The sequence below is a fragment of the Bos indicus genome, chromosome 1 (genome assembly GCF_029378745.1).
Source record: "Bos indicus isolate NIAB-ARS_2022 breed Sahiwal x Tharparkar chromosome 1, NIAB-ARS_B.indTharparkar_mat_pri_1.0, whole genome shotgun sequence".
In the NCBI taxonomy this organism is placed as follows: Eukaryota; Metazoa; Chordata; class Mammalia; order Artiodactyla; family Bovidae; genus Bos; species Bos indicus.
The window spans coordinates 112,865,021-112,889,737 of record NC_091760.1 but is presented as its reverse complement, the minus strand read 5'-3'; the positions used below and the strand labels follow the sequence as shown (position 1 = coordinate 112,889,737).

The window sequence follows — 24,717 nt, the reverse complement described above, 5'->3', positions numbered from 1 at the left end:
CTACAGCAAAAGGAAAAAGAAGTTAAAAGTGGCCTGACATCTCACAAAGCAGACAATTATCATCTGAATAATCAAGAATTGGCTGTAATAAGCATTCTTAATGTATAAGAAAGACCTCTTAAAGATGCTTAATATAAATTCCTCTGATGGAAATAAGAAATCTGAAAAATTGCTAACCTCTTTTCATATGCTTATCTGCTAATAACAGCAGTTCAGAGAAAGGGAAAGTGTCATGCATGAGAACGCTTTGACGTGTACATTTTCTCCTTGACAATTCATTTGAATCTCCAAAATGGGGATTGTCTTAACTAAAAACAATTGAAGATCCTGATCTCTCACTTTCTTCTTCATAAAAGTGTATTTGTATGCCTATCCATGTCCATCCATACCTAGATATACAGCTTTTGCAACTCTCTTAATGGATTTGATATCATGTGCATCACAGAATTAGAACTGGTATAGAATAACATGTCTCATAAATGACCCTCCCACCTTCACACAAATCCCCTAAACTATATCACATGCAATTTCTTGCAGGATTGATCTTTTTATGTTATGGTGAAAAAAGAACTTGTTTTATTATTATATAGGGAGTTATCCATATTAATAATTTCTACTTTTAAAAAATTTCTACTTTTTAAAAAGTAGAAAAAAGTTATGACCACTTTTTGTCATAACTCACACATGTAGGCTAAAAGTGGTCAAAAAGTTATGACCACTTTTTGTCATAACTCACACATGTAGGCTACATTCCAATTTTTATGCACACTTGCTACTGCTAAGTCGCGTCAGTCGTGTCCGACTCTGTGCGACCCCATAGACAGCAGCCCACCAGGCTCCCTGTCCCTGGGATTCTCCAGGCAAGAACACTGGAGTGGGTTTCCATTTCCTTCTCCAATGCATGAAAGTGAAAAGTGAAGATGAAGTCGCTCAGTCATGTCCAACTCTTCACGACCCCATGGACTGCAGCCTACCAGGCTCCTCTGTCCATGGGATTTTCCAGGCAAAAGAGTACTGGAGTGGGGTGCCATTACCCTTGCCCCTTCTCAAAAACAAAAAGTCAACTTTCAGGACAGGAAGACATGCTGAAAGCAGTAAATTCACTTGTTCCTCTTCCTTATGTAATTGTACCATAGAGCTTTAGGGACCTTTCATGTTATTAGAAAAGCTGCACTTGAATGTTTTGTCAAGTGTTTCTCTGTAAGTTTCAGGCACTATCCAGTCATCTTATTAAACTTTCAAGTCTTATCCAAGGAAATGACAAGTCATTTGAGAAGTCTTACTACTGCTGCATTCTCCTTTTTCAATAACAACAAAATTCTTTTCCAATTTTAGGTAATTTATAAGTAATTTAGAGTATATTCAGCCTGGGTGATCTATGACTACCTTGACATAATTAAACTTTGTAAAATTGTCTTATTCATCCTTCAGTTCAGTTCAGTCACTCAGTCATGTCCGACTCTTTGCGACCCCATGAATCCCAGCACACCAGGCCTTCCTGTCCATCACCAACTGCTGGAGTTTACTCAAATTCATGTCCGTTGAGTCAGTGATGCCATCCAGCCATCTCATTCCCTGTCGTCCCCTTCTCCTCCTGCCCCCAATCCCTCCCAGCATCAGGGTCTTTTCCAATGAGTCAACTCTTTGCATGAGGTGGCCAAAGTACTGGAGTTGCAGCTTTAGCATCAGTCCTTCCAATGAACTCCCAGGACTGATCTCCTTTAGAATGGACTGGTTGGATCTCCTTGCAGTCCAAGGGACTCTCAAGAGTCTTCTCCAACACCACAGTTCAAAAGCATCAATTCTTTGGTGCTCAGCTTTCTTCACAGCCCAACTCTCACATCCATACATGACCACTGGAAAAACCATAGCCTTGACTAGACGGACCTTTGTTGGCAAAGTAATGTCTCTGCTTTTGAATATGCTGTCTAGGTTGGTCATAACTTTCCTTCCAAGGAGTAAGTGTCTTTTTTAATTTCATGGCTGTAATCACCATCTGCAGTGATTTTGGAGCCCCCAAAAAATAAAGTCTGACACTGTTTCCACTGTTTTCCCATCTATTTCCCCTGAAGTGGTGGGACCAGATGCCATGATCTTAGTTTTCTGAATGTTGAGCTTTAAGCCAACTTTTTCACTCTTCTGTTTCACTTTCAACAAGAAGCTCTTTAGTTCCTCTTCACTTTCTGCCATAAGAGTGGTGTCATTAGGATTCTTATTTTCAGACTTGAGAATTAAGAGTAAATTTTTCCAAACAGGTTGCTATTTCATTTAATATAAAAACAATGTTTAACTTTTCCACCAAAATTGATTTTATCTGATTGCACTCTTGAGCTTTATATCAAAGATTCTAAAATTGAGTTGCTTGCAGCCTTAACAAAATAAACCAGGGAAGTGAGGGGATAGGCGTGAGGAGAAACACTGTCTTTTGTTTCATGGAACAATGGTGTATTTAACTAACTTGTTGACAATCATGAACATAAAAAATGCACAACGAAGCAGTTGGTAATTATCAACAGTTGTGATGTCTACTAGTAACAACGATAAGACTAATCAGTAAAATCCTCATAAATATTTAGCTGACAGAGTAAAAGGAGAAATCATGATTTGCAAAGTTGAACTTGAAGACTAGTATTTAATATGAGCCATAAAAATCTTATCACTTGCCTGAAAAATGTATATCAGGGTATAATTAAAGCAGCAGGATCTTTATAGTTAATGTTTAGTCTTAATAGTGTGTTTCATAAGAGCATTTTATATAATGGATGGATTTTAATCAAAGTACATAGTGTGGGAGATAGTCCTCACTTTAAGTTAATAAAGTACTGCACATAATTTTTATACTTCAAGCTAAAAATAATTTCTTGGCACCGTTGATAGCTCAGGCAGCTACACGTGACATATAATGTTCATCAGAATTCTCCAAGGACAAAAATTTTGTGTGTTTTTTTTAACTTAGTCATTTTGATTGTTAAGACAACTTTCCAGATATTTTTTAAAGATCTAACGAGTACTTAAATTGCCCAGTGTATATTTTAAGGTCTCCTTTGTAAATAGCTCGTATTTATCCCTGAAACACTAACAAGTTAAGGTCATACTCACACACCAGCTGAATGACACAAAACAACGTTTGCTACTCTGTATTAACTAGGTCTTATATTTCTTAAAATAAGGGCCTTTGTTTTGTGCTGTTAATGTTCCATGCAGCAATAGCCCAGGCCTTTACATGTAGCAGATGTTGATACTAATGATTTTTTATTTTTGCTTACAGAACATAATACTTCAGTGGATAGTAGAATTTTACAATGTGAAAGATAAAATCTCAAAACTATGAACGTTATGAGGGAAGGGAAGGGCATAGGGGAGGTGGAGAAGTAGAACACCATAGAGACAAAGGCCAGGAAGAATATGCTGTCTTTAGTTAGGAAACAATGATAAGCTGTCCAAGGTGTTTTAGCAGGATAGTGATAATGACCACAGTGGCACTTTAATTGGCAGGCAGGATAGAGTAGATTTAGGATAGACTGAAGTTGGGGGAGACTGGAAGTAAGAAGATCTAAGAAAGCCAATTAGGAAATTAAGTAATTCTTCAGGTAAGAAATGAGAGCATGAACTCAGAAGGTGGCCAGTAAGACTGATAGGAGGAGATAAACAGAAGAAATGCTTCTGGAAAGAAGGCACAGGACCTGATGTTTTCCATACTAGATCATATAAGGACTTTGTAGAAAGAAAGGAGACATGAAAGATAAACAGAAAAATGTTCACTTTGGGTGATTGAGACTCTTCACATGCTATTAGCAGAAATAATAAACTCAGATGGTTTAGAAGGGAAATGAGTTTGATGTGTGACACATGAAATTTAAACAGTATGAAATGTCTAAGTATAGAAAATTAGCTAGTTAAGACAGATGTCAGGGTAGATATAAAAATCATAATTCATTTATTTACAAGTCTTTAGGACACTGTACAAAATTCACTCATTCATTCATCAGTTATTGATTTATTCAGCACATTTCCTGAGTACCTGTTATGTTCCAGGCACTATCCAATTTAAGGTGCTAGAGATAATTAAAAATTCAAATGGACTCAAAAACAAATAAACAAATACATGTATGTGCAAACAAATCTATGCTCTCAAAGAGCTAATACTTGAGGTGCTTTGAGGAAGACATGAAAAATGAAGGACTAAACAACCATAAATAAATAAATAGTCACATGCCTTGATGAAAATTTAAAGAAGTTATGTGATTAGGGGGTACTTTTGATTGTCTCTGTTTATTTAGTAAGCTATTGTAGATGGATAAACTATTAGACATGTTAAAAACAATACTTCTGTTACTAACTGTTTCTCCCAAATATTTGCAGTGGAAAGACCTTCTGAATGAGATGATAATTTTCCCTTGCTCTAAATTCCTTGTAGCATGAAAACAATCTTAACGGATGTTATACAGTCAGTTGTAATTATAAATCACAGATATGATGCATTCTGGGATAAACTCTTTACTGTCATCAACAATAAATGATGACCTGGGGATTTCCCTGGTTGCCCAGTGGTTAAGAATCTGCTCTTTCACTACAGGGAGCATGGGTTTGATCCCTGGTTGGGGAACTAAGATCCCGCTTGCCTTGGCGGTGCACCCAAAATAAATAAAATAAAATATAAAGAAATAACAGCATCTTAATATCCTTTTTTAAAAAAAAAACCAATAGATAACCTGCATTTGTTTCTGTCACAGAAGATTTTTGTATACAATTAAATGAAACTGACATACTGGAAAGCAGCTTAGCAGGCAAACAGCCAATCCAATGCCTGCCATTACAGAAAAAAACTACAAGTAATCTTTAACCATCTTCTTTGCTTATAGTCTTCCCAGCTGGCATTCTGCAGCCACCCTTTTTCAGTGCCCAGCAGCCTAAGTCATTGAACTATGGGGGCATTGGCATGGTCATAGGACACGAAATCACCCATGGCTTCGATGACAATGGTAAAGTACAACTGATGCTTTTATTTGCCTGAGATATACCCTAGTAAACCTAATTAGGAGTTATAATAATGTATCGATATAAAACACATTTATTCATCAGTGTATCATTAGCCTAACAATCACTGCACTTTTAATGTTCCTTTTAAATTGTTGCTTTAGAAGATAAGAATTTTCTAATAGGTTTAGTAACGTGTGCTTTTTACTCTGACAGAATAAAACAATATCCACATTGAGAAAACACTGATATTTGTCAACACCAATGATAATGTTTGTTCTCATTTCATGATTATGTCTTATCTCTCCAGAATTTTAGAGGGTAGAGTCCATGTCTTAAAATTAGATGTAAACTCAGAAAGTAAGGTGCCCCCAGGACTTTTAAACTTCCTGTGGTCAGAGACTTTTTTTTTTGACTGCATCTCACATCTACTACTTAGTTCACAGCCTTGCAAACAGTAGGAAATTAAATGTTTACATGCTGCCCCAAACAGCAACATAGATTTCGAGTTTCAATGAAATTTGAGAGGAATAGAAGTAAAGACATGAGAGATGTAAAGAGGTAGGAGTTGAAGCTGTAACAAAGATCAGTTCACAATTGGAAAGAAAATAAAAACAGTAGAGAGAAAATAATTAAGCCTTAATCTAACTTCAAAGCTTCAGAAGAAGAAAAGGAGACAGGAGGGATATACTAAGGGTCTGTTGACTCAATTAAACTATATAGCAATCTTCACAAGTAGATATTAATACTATTTCCACGTTTCAAACAGAAAAATATAGAGACACATAAGACTTGGTCAAAGTTACAAAACTGGGAATTGGTGGAACCAGGATATGGGTTCAGGTAGTCTGTCTTTATAGCCCTTACCTTATTCACTACATCATAGATAACTGTTTAAAAGATGACAAAATCAAGTGTCAAAACTATAATGTATATAAATGCTGCTGAAGCTCAAGAAGGAGAAAGATCAATGTAGTTAGGATCAGCAAGAAAGCCCCAAGAGTAAAGGTGACTTTTTGTTCATGCTTGAAGTAGGGCAAAACTATGAGTCCACAATTACTAATGAAGGGTTTGAGATAGGAAATGAATGCCATAGTGAAATACTGACCTCTTTAAAAATCTCAGAACATCAAAGTGAACAGATTTGGTTCAGGCAAAAATCATCCAACAGAAACAAGTCATGATTTCAGGAGTATTTATCTGGTGGCCTTGGCTGAGACATCAACAACCAAGTGGGTAAAATTGGATTAATCTGGATTAATACTAGGGCATATCAGCATAGAGAGCCCAAATGGTCTGGTTTTTATCAACCCTAGATGAGAAAGCAGAACAGTTTATCTACTCATCTGTCCAGGTTAATGTTCTCTTGCATGCTTGGTATTTCAGTCCTTGCACTTTGAATTAAAGATATCTTATTGCAACTCTTGATGTAATGAGTTCTCATTTTACTTAGATAAATATATATTCCAGGCAGAAATTTTAACAAGGATGGAGACCTTGTTGACTGGTGGACTCAACAGTCTGCAAATAATTTTAAAGACCTATCCCAGTGCATGGTGTACCAGTATGGGAACTTCTCCTGGGACCTAGCAAATGGACAGCATGTATGTCATCAGCATTCTCTTCAAAAGTTGTATTCAACCTTAAGTGAATTACTGATGTTTTCTTAACAATCCAAACATAGTTAAGGATCTTTAAGTGGTTTTTTTTTTTTTTTTTTTTTAACAGCTCAATGGAATTAATACACTGGGAGAAAACATTGCTGATAATGGTGGTATTGGCCAAGCATACAGAGTGAGTAATATTTTCTTTCCATTTTAGTGGTTAGAGTGGATATTGATGACATTTAATCATTCATTTTAAAGCTTTTTGCAAAAGATACATGTAACAATAGAAAATTGAAAATACACAGGAGAAAGGGGATTGTAAATATGCTAATAAGAAGGGACAATACAGTTGATAGGCTTGAGCTAGATACCATTCTCTAAGCTTCAAAGACAGGAAAGAGAAAAGGAAACAGAATATTATAATGACAGAATTGAGGAGTATGCAAGTTCCATAGAGGAGGCAACATTTTCCTAAGAAATAATCTCTGAGATAGTTTTTTAGGAAAGATAGTCTACAAAAAGATTTATTATAGAATCATTCACTGACGTACTGAACAGGACTCTCAGTTTCTTAGCAGGTGAAGCAGTATTTGGGAATAATAATCAACATAAACCCAGTCCAATTACAGTGATAAGTGAAGGATTGAAGTGATATGGTTCCTGCAAGTAGCCTTGTAATGGTCCATACCGTAAACGCAGAGGAGTATATTGTTGGAATATCCTTTAGAATCTCATTTAGGCTTGCATTCAACAATACTTTCTGAGGCCTTCACTCTGTGTTTGGCACTATTCTTGGTGCTAGAGATCCAGCTTCAAACCCTTCATAAAAGATGCCATTATTTGATGATCTGAACCAGGATTAAAGATGGCCTGCTGCTGCTGCTGCTAAGTCACTTCAGTTGTGTCCAACTCCGTGTGACCCCATAGACGGCAGCCCACCAGGCTCCCCCGTCCCTGGGATTCTCCAGGCAAGAACAGTGGAGTGGGTTGCCATTTCCTTCTCCAATGCATGAAAGTGGAAAGTGAAAGGGAAGTCGCTCAGTCGTGTCCGACTCTTCGCGACCCCATGGACTGCAGCCTACTAGGTTCCTCCATCCATGGGATTTTCCAGGCAAGAGTATTGGAGTGGGATGCCATTGCCTTCTCCAAAGATGGCCTAGTGGATACTATGTGTACAAAAAAAAGTAGAGTTTTTCACAAAAGAGTGGGGGAATAATGATCTTGGAAGTAAATATGGAGTGAGTATGATTTTGAGTTGTTTTCCCAACCTTGAGATAGCCCACATGTGGGAGAAAAAAGCAGAGGCTACGTGAGAGGACACGGGACAAGGTGTCCACAGGAGAGAATCAGGCTACTGACATAAGATGGATGGAATGTTCATTGTAGTGGATGAAGATGTAGTGTTATTTGTTCACCATAGAGATGTTTGGGTTGGAGGGGAGAAGAGACTTGGTGGTTGGGTCAGGAAGAAGGAATGATCAGAACAATGTGGGAGAGGTGACTTGTGAGGCCTGTAAATTGGCAGTGACCCGAATGATCAAAGTGTGAGGCTTGGGAGATAAATCTGGCTGGAAATTTTCCTAAAGAATGAATCCCAGCCAAGTCCTGGGGGATGGTCGATTACTGCTTCTTTGAATATTTGATCTGTTTTCTTTTTTTAAACTCGATGCCACATATTGTACATTTTACATCTTTGGGTGGAGAAAATTTTTGTTCTCCTGTTAATATTCTTGAGCTTTATTTTAGGGTGCAGTTAAATCCCTCAGAAATGGCTAGATCCTTTTAGATCTTGCTTTTACATCGTGTTAGGTATGTCTGGGGTAGTGCTCAGTCTAGGGATAGTTCTTCACTGCTGAGCAACACCCTGTGTGAACCTAGAGGTCTTCCATTCTTGTATTGTGTGAGTACCAGACATTTTATCTCGAATCCTTTTCTGCAGTCCCTTCCCTAGCCTTGGATAGTTTGCCCACATGTATACTCAGGTACTCAGCTGAATACTGAGGGGATGTTTGATTTCTGAGAGTCTCTTTCTCTGCATTTTCTCCTCTTCACCCTGTCCTTGGTGTCCTTGAATTCTCAATGCCTTTTCCTCACCCGTTTGCAATGTCCACCAGGCTCCACTGGGGTTTCCTGCTCTATTTTGTGGTCCATAGTGCTCAAGTTATAAGCTAGGGCAGTCATAGGGCTCCTCTTGTTTACTGTCTCCTAGAGAGATCAGATTTTGCCTGATGTCTAGCGTCATGCAAACCATTGTTTAATATATTTTGTCTATTATTTGGTTGTTTCAGCGGAAGGATAAATTCAGTCTCAGTCTCTCCATCTTGCCTGGAAGTGGAAGGAATTGACCCTTTTAATAGTCCTTGGTGATTCTAATACACAATCAGATTGAGAATCACTGCTGTAAAAATTCGGCCAAAGTCTGAGTTAAGTGTAATTCCATGGAGATCCTCATGTAGAACAAGTACAGGTTAAGAATAACAAAGCAAATTACAATTGTGCAAATATATTATTATATATGAAGTCTTGACTTGTAATACTCCCTGGTAGATTGTGAAATCCCTCAGAGGAGTAGGTTCATGTCTTTCCTATATCTCCAGCATCTTTGCACATTAGAGATGCAGAAAATCTATGTTGATGACAAGCAAGAAGAAATGAAATATATCTTCTGTGTATCTAATTATCACCTTTCTTTTTTTCAATTAAAGCTAACACATCTCAGAAATTTGTTGTCAATCCCATTCTTAAGTATATTTTGTAGCGGAAAACTATATTTTCCAATAGTGTCTATAAATCCTTAAGAATTAAGGACATTTCCTGACATTCAGTAATCTAAATTCCTCCTTCGTAGGATGACTGAGGTTCAATTTATTTTGCCCTGTCTTCAGGGGCCATAATAATTGCTCATCCTTATTCTTAGAATCATATGGTGCTAAACCTCTAAGGAATCTCAGGAGACGCCCTTAACTTTTCTCAAGTATCTCTCAAATGAAATCTGTTGTGAATCTCTTTTTACCGAGAGTGATAACCCAGTCAAGTATAGCAATTACAGATTCTCTTGGCTACTTTTTCTTCCAACTGGCTAGACTTACTCATCTATAGAACAACATTTAGATAAGTTTTTTATCACTTATGTAAATCCATCCTTTCAGTTAACATTTGTTGATTTTCTGACATTAGCTAGGCTTTTATCATCTGTTAATCATTAATCTTATTCTTTTCAGAGTATTTGTAAATAAATTCTAGTTTTCTTTCTAATCCATTAAATACTTGAAGGTTGCCATAACTAAATGTATTATTATGGTGATTCTGATATTAATTACTTGGTCACATGATCTTCAAATAGGTTTATGTATAAATTTAAAAATTATAAACATCATGTTTCTATTTCGTTAACTGCCTAGGCCTATCAAAACTATGTTAAAAAGCATGGTGAAGAAAAATTACTTCCTGGACTTGACCTAAATCACAGACAACTGTTCTTCCTGAATTTTGCCCAGGTATTGTTATCTTTCTTGATTGATAGATATGAAAATCATTTTGAGTTATAATTTCATACTAAGTTAGATATTGCATACTGAGTTTTCTTGTTTTAATTGATTGTGGCAGAGCATTTGATTGACTGACTTTCATTGTGTGTAATAGTCTGTCAGACCGTATTAATGATAATTGTGTTTCTGGTTGCCTATTATTAAACATTATTTGAAGAGTAATTGGCTGTGGAATGCAGAACTTCTATTTAATTTCTGCAATAGGAAGTTTGCTTTTCTTCCAAACTGCCCAAACAAATAATCCTTGATGCAACCTGAGAATACTGCTTTCCTTTCTCCATTTCTGTCCCTAGGTGTGGTGTGGAACCTACAGGACGGAGTATGCTCTCAACTCCATTAAAACAGATGTGCACAGTCCAGGCAATTTCAGGTGTGTGGGTATCAATAGGGTCAAAGTGCTCCAATATTGGCTCCATTATTTCAGATTTGGAGGGTTGTTTTTGACTCTGATTCTGTACAATTTGGAAATCCAGTGCTTTTCCTTTTCCTTTCATTTTTTTCTCTTTGTTTTTTGAGGGTCTCAGAAAGAATTAACCAAACACATCAAGATATATGTCATGTTTACCCAAGCATAGCCTTGACTGCTCTTATCTTCAGATTGTATATAACCTAGGCCCAGTTGTTAATGAATTCCAACAAAGATGTCACCTCGGAACAGTGGCTCTATTTAAAGCTAGCAGAGACATTTCTAAGGCTACAAAAGGCAAAGGCCTAGAACCAGTGAGTAGCTGTTCCAAAAAGATTTCCATTCAACACAGAGGAAAATTTTCTAGTAATTAAAAGGTCCCAACGTGGAGTAAAGTTGTTCCCAAAACTCCAGGAAAGAGTATGATGAAGCAGAGGTCAGAGAATAGCCTGGCAGGGATGCTGGAGGAAAATTCTACTCTGTGCAGAGTAGAAGGTTGAATTATAAGGTATCTAAAGTCCTTCCCAATTCAGAAAATCTAAGAGAACACCAGATTGAAAGAAGATCAACCAGCTATCATTTGAATGTTAAATTTAAGTCCCTGTGTGTCTGTTTTAGGGCCGAGTTCCTAATTCCTACCCCTTCCTCAGGTTCTAAACTCTTCATCACTGATTTGCTGATCAGCAGCAGCACCTCTCAGGCATGAATGTATGAGAAACAAATTAAAATTTCTGTAGGCTTATTGGGAAACAGTTTGAGGACAAAAGGAAACTAATGGGCTAATTTTAAAAGCTTCTCCTAAAACAAACACAAACATACTACCCAGATCATTCATTCCTGAGAAAAATACACATTCAATTGTGAAATAATAAAAAAGCATATTTAAAATTAAAGAATTTACTCATCTTATTCTTGTAGCATCATCACCATTTAGTATTTGCCTTAACAGTTTTTTCAAATTCATTCATTCAACAATTGATTATTGTATGCCTATTATATGTATAGTGCAAACTAAATTTATCCTTGCTAAGATGTACAAATTAGGTTCTTTTTTAGATAAAAAAGTGAAGTGCTAGTCACTTAGTTACATCCAACTCTTTGCAACCCCGCAGACTGCAGCCCGCCAGGCTCCTCTGTTCATAGAATTCTCTAGGCAAGAATACTGGAGTGAGAAGCCATTCTCTTCTCCAGGGGATCTTCCCAACCCAGGGATCGAACCCTGGTCTCTTACATTGCAGGCAGATCCTGTACTGTCTGAGGCATGAGCAGCATAATCCCTGGACCAATTCTCATTATGGTTTTGTAATTTTTAGGTGTTTTTTGTTTTTTTTTTTAATTTTAAAAATTTTACTTCCAGTTTTATTAAGATATAATTAACATACACCACGGTATAAGTTTCAGATGTATAGCATAATGGTTCAAATTGCATACATCATGAAGTGATTACCATAACATTAATAACTTTATTGAACTATCGTCTCAAATATATACAAAATTAAACTAAAAAATACTTTTTCCTTATGATGAGAACTCTTCCATCTTACACTCTTAACTGTCATGTGTAACATACAGCAGTGTTAATTTTATCTGTCATGTTGTGCATTGCATCCCTAGTATTTATTTCTTTTATAACCGGAAGTTTGTACCTTTCAACTACCTTCATCCAATTCCCCTCCCCCTGATAACCACAAATCTGATAGATTTTCCTCTGAGTGTGTTTCTTTATTTTATTTTTTAATATAAATTTATTTATTTTAATTGGAGGCTAATTACTTTATAATATTGTATTGGTTTTGCCATCCGTCAACATGAATCCGCCACAGGTGTACATGTGTTCCCCACTGAACCCCCCTACCACTTCCCTCCCCATCCCATCCCTCTGGGTCATCCCAGTGCACCAGCCCCAAGCATCCTGTATCATGCATTGAGTATAATTGACCTACAATACCATGTTAATTCCTGCTCCAAAACAGTGATTCAATAGCTTTAATTTTTTAAAGTTGTCTTTTTCCTTACTGAAGTCTTTAGAAGTTAAGGTCTAAAAATCTGGGGATAACAGAGTATTTATAAGCTCACACAAATGACCATAACTAATCTGTCAAAGCTCTGCCCTATAGAGCATCATGAACCAAAGCATATATCCATAAAATGCCCAGGTTAATTTAAGTAATTTTATCCAGTACTTTGTATGTACAGCATCCTCAAAGAACAAGGGGTAGCATATTAATATTTTGACAGCTAATGTTTATCTCTTGAGTATTACCATTTTTATTTTAACCAGTGGATTAAAATTTCTGTGCTTAAAATAAATTTTCCAACTTCCTGCCTTATTAACACAGCATCCTGAAGAAAACCTCAGCTTTCTTTTTTGATGATATAGATTTTTGTTATGAGTAATACTTATGGTTTCACTGTTTATTAGGTTAGAGATGGCCTCAGAGGCTGTAGCATGTGGAGTAATTCCTACACTATAGAGCCATTATGGTGATTTTATTTACTTTTCAGTTAAGGTTTTTTATTAGGATTTTTCTACCTGTTGTCTCTTCCCTAGTATTTTTTTTTTCTTATTATGAAATTGCCTGCCTTCAGCCATCCCATTTTCCATTCCTATTGGCTCAAAAAACATATCCTACAGTTTATGGTAGAAAATGAATGCAAACCTTGAATTAAGAAAAGTGTTGAGTTCCATTCAGGGCTCTGCCATTTATGAGCTGTTTCTTAATCATCTGGGTCTCAATTTCTTGATATATAAAACGAGAAGTAAATTATAATAAGAGTTGCTTGGGGGGCTAATGTTAATGTATATGAAATCTCTATTACATGTATGTGCTTGAAAATTAGTGCCTGAATTACTTTTATGTGAGAGAAATGTGAACAGAATAAGAGTTCCTATGAATAAAGCATATGGATTTTGCAGTCATTCCCTATTTAGCTGACAGTCAAGGGTTTTTTGGGTTTTTTTCTCTCATTTCTTATGTCTGCATAGTTCAAAATGTCAATAACTGATCACCAGTAAGTGATCATATAGGTAAACAAGGAATTTTTTTCCACTCCCAATTTTAAACTGAAAATAGTATTTTGTTATAAATATGTAAAATTATTTGTAACTTTTGTTTTCTTTGTTCTGGCCCAAAAGATGCCTCTTTGACTATTTTTCATTCATAATAAGAGAAGTATGTGTTGATTTTTTTATAAAAGAGTAAATGGAATGCCAACCTTTTTTCCAGGAAAATTATTATTTTCTCTGGAGGTAAAGGGATTTCCTCAGCAAAAGGTTGAGGTCATAGTTAGTTTTGGAAACAGGCTGCTTCCTGGCTGTACAAAGTAAAATACATTTTTTTTTAAAAGAACCTTAAAAACCAATAGACACTGAGTTGCTATTGAAAAACTGTGCATAGTGGTTTCTGTAGAAATATACCTGAAATGAAGGGGGATTTTGTAACTTAAATAACCACACTATCAAAAGTATAAGGCCAAGTATAGTTGGTTTAAGTTGAATCTATAGAAGCACATTGTGTGTGTGTGTGTGTGTGTGCACTCAGTTGCTTTGTCATGTTTGAGTTTTCGCAACCCCATGAAATGTAGCCCGCCAGAATCCGATGTCCGTGGGATTTTCCAGGCAAGAATACTGGACCCAGTTGCCATTTCATACGCAGGGATTGAATCTGCATCTCTTGCATTTAAGATGGATTCTTTACCACTGAGCCGCCTGGGAAGCTCACACACAACACTAGGTTTAGGCTATAATTATTTTATTCCTCCTAACTAAAGTCTTATGTACTTTAAACTTTAGTATTTAAAAACCTTTCCTCCTGATATTCTGGAAATTTAAATGACTTCATTTGGAAATCTAGTTTTTGTTAGCTCTCTACACTCACTTCAGGGAATGGTTGCTATGATACTATTTATTATACAATCTATAAATGTGTTTCTAAGGTTATTCAGATATAATATTTCTGTATAAGATATAAAGGTCTGATCATTTTTAAAGTAAATCCAAATAGACAAAAATGATACCCATGTCTGCTTCCTAAATAGTACGGGTGCTAATCTAGATACTTAGATTGCTTGAGATCATCCACCAGTCAGAATAAAGTATATTTTACAGATCCTAGTAGTAGTAGTTCAGTCGCTCAGTCGTGTACAACTCTTTGCGACCCCATGGACTGCAGCACCCCAGGCCTCCTTGTCCATCACCAACTCCCAACTTTACCCAAACTCATGTCCATTGAGTCAGTGATGCCGTCCAACCATCTCATCTTCTGTCGTCCCCTTCTCCTACTGCCCACAATCTTTCCCAGCATCAGGGTCTTTACAAATGAGTCAGCTCTTTGCATCAGGTGGCCAAAGTATTGGAGTTTTAGCTTCAGCATCAGTCCTTCCAATGAACACCCAGGGCTGATCTCCTTCAGGATGGACTGGTTGGATCTCCTTGCAGTCCAAGGGACTCTCAAGACTCTCCTCCAACACCACAGTTCAAAAGCATCAATTCTTTTGTGCTCAGCTTTCTTCACAGTCCAACTCTTACATCCATACATGACCACTGGAACAACCATAGCCTTGACTAGACGGACCTTTGTTGGCAAAGTAATGTCTCTGCTTTTGAATATGCTATCTAAGTTGGTCATAACTTTCCTTCCAAGGAGTAAGCGTCTTTTAATTTCATGGCTGCAATCACCATCTGCAGTGATTTTGGAACCCCCTCCCCCAAAATAAACTCTGACACTGTTTCCCCATCTATTTGCCATGAAGTGATGGGACCAGATGCCATGGTCTTAGTTTTCTGAATGTTGAGCTTTAAGCCAACTTTTTCACTCTCCTCTTTCACTTTGATCAAGAGGCTTTTGAGTTCCTCTTCACTTTCTGCCATAAGGGTGGTGTCATCTGCAAATCTGAGGTTATTGATATTTCTCCCGGCAATCTTGATTCCAGCTTGTGCTTCATTCAGCCTAGTGTTTCTCATGATGTACTCTGCATATAAGTTAAATAAGCAGGGTGACAATATACAGCCTTGATGTACTCCTTTTCCTATTTGGAACCAGTCTGTTGTTCCATGTCCAGTCCTAACTTGCTTCCTGACCTGCATATGGGTTTCTCAAGAGGCAGGTCAGGTGGTCTGATATTCCATCTCTTTCAGAATTTTCCACAGTTTATTGTGATCCACACAGTCAAAGGCTTTGACATAGTCAATAAAGCAGAAATAGATGTTTTTCTGGAACTCTCTTGCTTTTTCAATGATCCAGCAGATGTTGGCAATTTGATCTCTGGTTCCTCTGCCTTCTCTAAAACCCACTTGAACATCTGGAATTTCATGATTGCTGAAGCCTGACTTGGAGAATTTTGAGCATTACTTTGCTAGCGTGTGAGATGAGTGCAATTGTGTGGTAGTTTGTGCATTCTTCGGCATTGCCTTTCTTTGGGATTGGAATGAAAACTGACTTTTTCCAGTTCCGTGGCCACTCCTGAGTTTTCCAAATTTGCTGGCATATTGAGTGCAACACTCATAGCATCATCTTCCAGGATTTGAAATAGCTCAACTGGAATTCCATCACCTCCACTAGCTTTGTTCATAGTGATGCTTCCTAAGGCCCAGTTGACTTCACATTTCAGGATGTCTGGCTCTAGGTCAGTGATCACACATTGTGATTATCTGGGTCGTGAAGATCTTTTTTGTACAGTTCTTCTGTGTATTCTTGCCACCTCTTCTTAATATCTTCTGCTTCTGTTAGGTCCATACCATTTCTGTCCTTTATTGAGCCCATCTTTGCATGAAATTGTTCCCTTGGTATCTCTGATTATCTTGAAGAGATCTCTAGTCTTTCCCATTCTATTTTTTCCCTCTATTTCTTTGCACTGATCACTGAGGAGGGCTTTCTTATCTCTCCTTGCTATTCTTTGGAACTCTGCATTCAAATGGGTACATCTTTCCTTTCCTCCCTTGCTTTTCACTTCTCTTCTTTTCACAGCTATTTGTAAGGCCTCCTCAGACAGCCATGTTGCTTTTTTGTGTAAGGCCTCCTCAGAAAGTCATGTGTTCTTTTTCTTGGATAGATTCTATACCACTATTAATGCTAGAAATGTTTAACACAGCTTGGAGCTTGGTGGGCTGCAGTTCATGAGGTCGCTAAGAGTTGGACACGACTGAGCAACTTCACTTTCACTTTTCACTTTCATGCATTGGAGAAGGAAATGGCAACCCACTCCAGTGTTCTTGCCTGGAGAATCCCAGGGACGGGAGAGCTTGGTGGGCTGTCGTCTATAGAGTCACACAGAGTCGGACACAACTGAAGCGACTTAGCAGCAGCAGCAATATCTAATATTTTTAAAAGAATATTCTTTCTAATGATTTATTTAGACATTTTAAAGTAATGTGGCTATTTTGTTCCTTATTATTCTATGATTGGTCTTCCCTGGTGGCTCAACTGGTAAAGAATCCACCTGCAATGCAGGAGACCCCAGTTTTATTTCCTGGGTTGGGAAGATCCCCTGGAGAAGGGATAGGCTACCCACTCCAGTATTCTCGGGCTTCCCTGGTGGCTCAGATGGTAAAGAATCTGCCTGTAATGTGGGAGACCTGGGTTTGATCCCTGGGTTGGAAAGATTCCCTGGAGGAGGGCATGGCAACCCACTCCAGTATTCTTGCCTGGAGAATCTCCATGGACAGAGGAGCCTGGTGGGCTACAGTCCAAGGGGTCTCAAAGAGTCGGACACGACTGAGTGACTAAGCACAACACAGCACATTCTATGATTTAGCATGTCGAAGCTAAGCCCTCTTTGAAATACTGATGTTTCCTCCATTTACCTTAAATATTAGGATTCATTTCTGGTATTTTATACATGGTGTGGATATTAGTGGGCTTTGTAGAATTTCTTTTAGCACTTACTAATCTTTAGCCCATGCCTGCGAATCTATTCACACATTTATTTCTTGATGAATTTATAATGGAACACATGTGGACCAATGTGACCTTACCTTAAAAGAATCATGAATGTTAGTTAATGATAAATTTTAAACAGTTTATTCATGAATGAAGCTAATTAACCCTGTATCCCTGTTGTGTGTTTTAAACAAGTAGCAAAAGATTTTCAGAGAACTCATAAATTGTTAAAAGCTCATTCAGTAATTTAAAAAACAGTTAATTTCAAGCAGGAGTAGTCAGATTTGTGGTAGATAAAGTTCATTCTTGATTACATGATGTTCAACTGCACATCTCTTAGATATTTTCAGTACAAGTGATTATTTGCCAAGGTAATAAGCAGTAGGAATATGATAAAATAGCAGTAATATATGTTTTATATAATAAACTAAAAGTTTCAAGAAAATTACTTTAGGAAATAATAAAAGATGTTATTGTCTCCTCTTATTATAAACACAAATATATATAGTTTTCATATAGCATTTAAAAATTATGAAATATGATCCTATTCTTAGAGAAGAAATTTATATTTATCAATAATATATCTACTTTTTGAAATAGATTATTTATGTCATCCATCCAAAGAGTTGATGTTATAAACACACAAGCACTAATTAGAGTCCTAGGAAAGTAAGGGAAGCCCTGGTACACTGTTGACCTAATTTTTCAGAATCAGATTATCTAAACTGGAGTTTTTGGATGGAAAGAAAGGAACTGGAATGGAAATGGAGGGCTGAGTGTTCCTTACTTTGAGTGTCATTGCATGGCCAACTCCCAGTGGTGTTTTGTGGGCTTTCTTGTTTTGTGGTATATTCTTTTAAATGTCTTTAATATTTTTAAGAGAAACGTAGAATTAAGTCTTGGGTTTGGACATTTTTACTGAAGTACTTATCCCCATGTGGTGATGTCTAAGATAATGATCCCTTGAAAAAATATTAATAAAGTAAGAGCAAAGAGATCAGCTCTTCCAGCCAGTGATGCTCAAATGGTCATGACCCCATCCATCAGGGAGCTTGCTCCTCAGAGGAATAGTCAGACCACCAGCATACTGTCTCTCAGCGAGCACTTAGGGTTTCTAATAAAGGAAGAGAATCAGATTAAATGAACCAAAGCCCTTCTCAACTCCAAGTCTATGAGCCTACAACCTTAAAGACTAAGTACACCTATAAATCCCTGATGTCTGAAATCTTCCTATTGTTATATGTATGATCACTTTGACCAGGTATCGAGTAAATCTGTTCATGAGCTTTCAAGTGTAAGAAATTACACCATGGACATTATTATTATCATTAATCAAATTAACTCAAAGTCTAAGCTCCCACCCTAAGCCAGGAGGTGAGAAATTCAGTTTCAGTCATTTTCAGTGTAGTCCTTCTTGGGGTTATACAGGAATCCAAAGGCATCTGATGAGCCTAGAAATCAAGAAATTACCTCCTTTTCTGGTCTGCCATGGGTACTGGCATCCTTGCAGTCCTCTCGTCCTATCTGAAGTCAAGTGGCTCCTTTTCCTTCCGTTGGTCATGGTCAAGCTAGGCAGCAACCACTGCTCTTGACGTTCAGCCTCACTGACAGCCACGTACCATCCTATCAGGGGTCCTCTCTGGACTCTGCTCAGAGGCAGACACATCCTTGCCTTTACTGGGCCCTTTTTCAGGCTTGAGGAGACCTCCCTCTTCAGCCAGTGAACAGATAGATTCTTCTGCTCTACCTCTCTCCCCTACTCCACTTTATGCTGGGAAGATTCCTTTTGATCTTTAATAGTGCTCTGAGTGCATGCATGAGAGATCACTCAGTCGTGTCCGACTCTTTGCAGCCCCATGGGCTGTAGCCCACCAGGTTCCTCTGTCCATGGGATTCTCCAGCAAGAATACTGGAGTGGGTTGCCAAGCCTTCCTACAGGGGATCTTCCCAACCCAGAGATCAAACCCGTGTCTTCTGCATCTCCTGAATTGCAGGCAGGTTCCTTACTGTCTAAGCCACCAGGGTAGCCCCAAGATTGCTCTGCTGCTGCTGCTGCTGCTGCTGCTGCTAAGTCCCTTCAGTTGTGTCAGACTCTGTGCGACCCCATTGACGGCAGCCCACGAGGCACCCCCATCCCTGGGATTCTCCAAGCAAGAATACTGGAGTGGGTTGCCATTTCCTTTTCCAATGCATTAAAGTGAAAAGTGAAAGTGAAGTCGCTCAGTCATGTCCGACTCTTCGAGACCCCATGGACTGCAGCCCACCAGGCTCTTCTGTCCATGAGATTTTCCAGGCAAGAGTACTGGAGTGGGGTGCCATTGCCTTCCCCAAAGATCGCTCTAGGAATCCTCAAAAACATACAACCAAAAAAATTTACATCCTCCTTGAATGGGAAATTTGAGAAATAACTGATGTGGTGATGGGTTACACATTAGGAAGTAGGACTTTTACAAATTCTATGTGGAATGAAATAGAGGAAGGAAATGCTTTCTTTCCCTCCTGTTGGTTCATTATAACAAATATACCAAAAACACTGAGCTTTGTTTTTATTCATAATGTCCTGTTACTCTCTATATGTAATCACCATGACCAGGTGACGGGCTCATTCGTTATTTCTGGAGTTCTGCAATAAACAAGGACTGTGCTAAGCTGTGGTGGAGCAGCAGGGAGCAAAGTATATTCCATATGTTGTCCTCATAGAGATTACAGTGTCGAGAGTATGTCAGGAAGGAAAGAAGGAGAAAAAAATCATCACATTTCATGATAAGTGCTGTGATGGGGCTGGTACAGGTGAGAGGGGCTCACATGGACAGTATTCCAAGAAGGCCTCTAAGATGATGTGTTGAAGCAGGGGCTGAGGAGTTAGCCACATAGTCAATGAGGAGTTAGCTGCATAGTCATTGGGGAGTAACTTTGTAGGGAGTGGGGTCAGCAGGCACAACAATGCCAGACAAGGGCAAGAGCTTAGCCAGTTTGCATAATGGAAGGTGGATCCATGTAGTTTGAGCCTAATGAGGAATAGGGGAAACAGATCATGAGGAGGCTGGAAGGTAGGCTGGAGCCATCAGGACACTGGAGATGATGGACAGGAGTTTGGATTTTCTTCAAGTCTCTAGAAGGTTATAAGTAAAAGAATTACTGATTTAAATACTTTTAAACTTTTTATTGGGGTATAGTTGATTTACAATGTTGTATTATTTTCTGCTGTATAGCAAAGTGAACCTGTCATACATATATCCCGTCTTTTTTGGATTTCCTTCCCTTTTAGGTCACCACATTCAGTATTAAGCATTAAGTAGAGCTCCCTGTGTTACGCAGTAGGTTCTCATCAGTCATGTGCTTTATACATAGTAGTGTATGTATGTCAGTCCTAGTCTCCCAATTCACTTGACCCCTCCTTTTCCTGCTTGGTGTCCATAGGTTTGTTCTCTACATCTGTGTCCCTATTTCTGCTTTGCAGAGAGATTCATCTGTCCCATTTTTCTAGATTCCACATATATACATTAATTTACAATATTTGTTTTTTCTCTTTCTGACTTACAACATCACTCTCACTGCTGTGTGGAAAATGGGTTGGAGGAGGAGAGAAATGTTGGGATGTATACAGTTCAAAAAAGGAAATGGCAACCCACTCCAATATTCATGCCTGGGAAATCTCATGGACAGAGGAGCCTGATGGGCTACAATCCACAGGTCTCAAAGAGTTGGACACAACTTAGTAACTAAACAACAGTCATGAAGTTCATATATCTGCCATGTAGGGAGATCTCAGCAAGTTAGAACATGTTCATAGTCTTCTGATGACTCCAGTTTGCTTGCCTCTTGACCCCATGCCCCCAACCCAAGGTGGCTGAGTTGGGATGGTCCCAGTGGAAAGAGAAGGGAAGGAGCTGGTTCATGGTTGATGGGAAAACATCACCTCTCCATCACTGTACTGACCAGTGTCCTTCAAGTACTGCTTGGTGCCAATAGTGGGTTGGACAGTGTTGGTTTTGCCCATTGGGGTTCAGAGATAAGAGGAAATTGGTATTTTTCCAACCTTTCCCAGGTTCTCAGGTTAAATCCAGTTTCTGATAATCTATGGGGTTCTTTGAGAGGGAAAGGGAAATAATTATTATTTTTCCTATTAAATCAACAGATACCTATTTAAAATCTATCATAAAGTTACACTGTGATACTTTCAAGATATATTCAGTTCAGTTCAGTCACTCAGTTGTGTCCAACTCTGTGACCCCATGGACTGCAGCATGCCAGGCCTCCCTGTCCATCACCAACTCCTGGAGTTTACTCAAACTCATGTCCATTGAGTCAGTGATGCCATCCAACCATCTCATCCTCTGTCATCCCCTTCCCCTCCTGCCTTCAATCTTGCCCAACATCATGGTGTTTTCCAGTGAGTCAGTTCTTCACGTGAGGTGGCCAAAGTATTGGAGCTTCACCTTCAGCATCAGTCCTTCCAATGAACACTCAGGACTGATCTCCTTTAGGATGGACTGGTTGGATCTCCTTCCAGTCCAAGGGACTCTCAAGAGTCTTCTCCAACACCACAGTTCCAAAGCATCAATTCTTCGGCAATGAGCTTTCTTTATGGTCCAACTCTCATATCCATACACAACTACTGGAAAAACCATAGCCTTAACTAGGTGGGCCTTTGTTGACAAAGAAATGTCTCTGCTTTTTAAGAAATCATAATTTTATTCTTTGACCAAATTCTTCTTAAAATAACTGCACTTCCAAACTTGAATTATTCATTTATCCTACCAAAATATAGAGAGTATTTATAAATTAACTCCCCAAACCAAGCTTAAAATGCAGGTAATATTATTATATGCATTTTACAGAAAAGGAAACTGAGGCACAGACAGGCTAAATAAAAACAGCTCATAACTGGGATTCAGAGCATGTGGTCTGTCTTCAAAATCTGTGCACTTAACCCCTGTAGTTTGCTATCTCTCTATTTAAAACATTCTGTTAATGAAAAGGAGTGGGCTACCAGTTTTTTTGTTTTGTTTTGTTTTAGTTTCCTTTTAACCTTAAAGTTCCAAACTCACTCAATTGATCTACATAAATTCTGTAGAGCTCTTACACGGCATGGACATGAGTATCAAATGCTGATGGTGATTTTTGTTTGTTTCCCAGGATTATTGGGACTTTGCAGAACTCTCCTCAGTTTTCAGAAGCCTTCCATTGTCGCAAGAATTCATACATGAATCCAGAAAAGAAATGCCGGGTTTGGTAATCTTCAGAAGAAGTGGTGCAGCCCTTGGCTAAGCTTGCCCAAATCACAGAAATGGGGAACTCTATCCGAGAGAGAAGGGGTCAGAGAGGTCACTGATTACATGGAGGTGGTTCACAGGGGTGAGAACATGGCAATAAAAATGAAGTTTGGTTTTCTGGAAAAGGTGTGGAGGGAGGAAGGGTCTACTGTCTATCAAATCACTCATTCTCAGTGTCTAAATCATGCTTAATCTCTAGACAGAATATTACCATTCATTTCAGTTTCCCATATGATCTGCCAGTTTGATGTTGTCTCTTGATGTGGACTGGAATTTCTAATGAAACGGAGAAAGAAAAGGTAGAATAATTCACTTGGCCCCAAAAGTACAGCAGTAGCATAAGAGTTAAAAACATGAAGCCTGTGTACCTATTTTTACCTTTATTTGCAACATTTACACTCCTTCAGAACTCTTCCAAAGAAATCTTATACATATTGGGGCCTTGGGACTCAACATAGTTTTAATCTAATTTTACCAGTTATCAGTTATTCATTCTGAGAGTATTCTAAGCACTCTTAGGGCTAAAATGAATGTCTAAAACTGTTTTTTGTTGTACCTATTTCCACTGATAATGAGATTCTTGAGGCTCCCTGCAATTTTCTAAGCAGTTTCTTGTTCTCTCTCAAAACTTGGTCTTTTTAAGAGATTTGTAGTAATGTATAAATAATAATTTTTATATTTAATTATTAACTACATTTATGACTAAATAATTGTTATTATAAGTAACCATTGAATATTGAAGCTTCAGATCAAGATAAATAGTTAATGAACCAACAAGGACTGTAAAGTGATGTACAGATAAAGATTTGAGACTTTTTAAACTTATAAATCATATTGATGAAAAGCTTTAAGCACAAACTTTGGGTTAAAAACTGCCCCTGGACAGTTGGCTAGAGGTACATAAGAGTTGTGGTTTAAAGATAACATAAAAGTTGTAGTTTAAAAGCAGGATTTTCAACGTGAAATCTTCTCTGAGGGTGGCTATGATAAAAGGGCACAACTGCATTTATGTAGCTCTGCATCTCCTGTCTTTTCAGATTTGTCATGATGGAAATATTTTGATAATAAATTGAAATTGTGAACCCATTATTCACTAAGCTTATTGTACCAGCCGTCCAGCTTTGGAAGTGCATTTCTGAATAGAAATAAGAGGCTTCTGCATATCCAGTGGGCTTGTTTCTAAAATTCTGACTCACCTAGAGTTCTGGAAGCAGGGATCTAGTCCCTGAGAGCAGTTCAGTTCTTGAAGCTTTTTTGTTCTCTTTTCCTGTCCTGTTAGCTAGTTCAGTTCATTACTTGAGTAATATTTTACAGAAGGGGTCCAAAATCCTTATTTTTCCTAGTGAAACATGAAAATGGAATATCCAAAATACAAGTGTTGGTTTTCCTACCTCTTGAAAAATGCCTGTTTACATTTTTTAATGGTATTGAAATACATATACCAAAATTTCATAAAGCATAAGCATACAACTCAGTGAACTTTCTTCAGCCGAGCACGTCCTATAGCCTAGGACTCTGAGAAACTCAACATTACCAGTGCCTGAGAAGCCCCTCCTCCCAACTGTCAACTGGATCTTTTTATCTCTAGAAATAGAAGACTACCAAATAGACCAAAGTCAGAATACCAACGCCTCCCCACCCTGACACATGTGGACATCATCCATTGTACGCGGCACTGTGTTGAGTTGTATGGGGTGATATGGTCTCTCTTAACCATGCCCAATCACTTGGTATTATCCCATCAGATAAAAGCTATCTGTAATGATCTCACACATAAGTCTAACCATGCTTGAATCCTGGTCAAGAAAAGAGTTCCTAAGCTGAGACACTAAGGGTTGGGGGCTGATGTTACTCATGAATGAAAATAGGAAAAAGTTCTTGGCAACAACTTTGGTGAGGTGCCTGCTCTGTGCTGCACTGTCTACATAAATTCTAGAAGCAAAGTGGAAAGGATGCTATCCTGGGAGAGGAGTCCTTTGTTATCAGGTTCCAGTCTCAAAAATATATAGTGAAAACACATATATT

At 38.1% G+C, this 24,717-nt stretch overlaps 1 protein-coding gene across 4 annotated transcripts in view; it reads left to right on the top strand.

The window, feature by feature from the left end:
• The window catches only part of MME (membrane metalloendopeptidase), a 116,029-nt gene extending 92,250 nt beyond the window's left edge, over positions 1–23,779 (top strand). For all 4 annotated transcript variants that reach the window (XM_019960575.2, XM_019960587.2, XM_019960580.2 and 1 more), the window contains 6 exons: positions 4,863–4,982; positions 6,448–6,581; positions 6,706–6,771; positions 9,986–10,081; positions 10,426–10,502; positions 22,556–23,779. In XM_019960575.2, coding sequence (XP_019816134.1) covers positions 4,863–4,982; positions 6,448–6,581; positions 6,706–6,771; positions 9,986–10,081; positions 10,426–10,502; positions 22,556–22,655 — 593 coding nt within the window. In that variant the 3' untranslated portion in view covers positions 22,656–23,779. The remainder of the gene's footprint in view (positions 1–4,862; positions 4,983–6,447; positions 6,582–6,705; positions 6,772–9,985; positions 10,082–10,425; positions 10,503–22,555) is intronic.
• Positions 23,780–24,717: the final 938 nt, after the last annotated feature.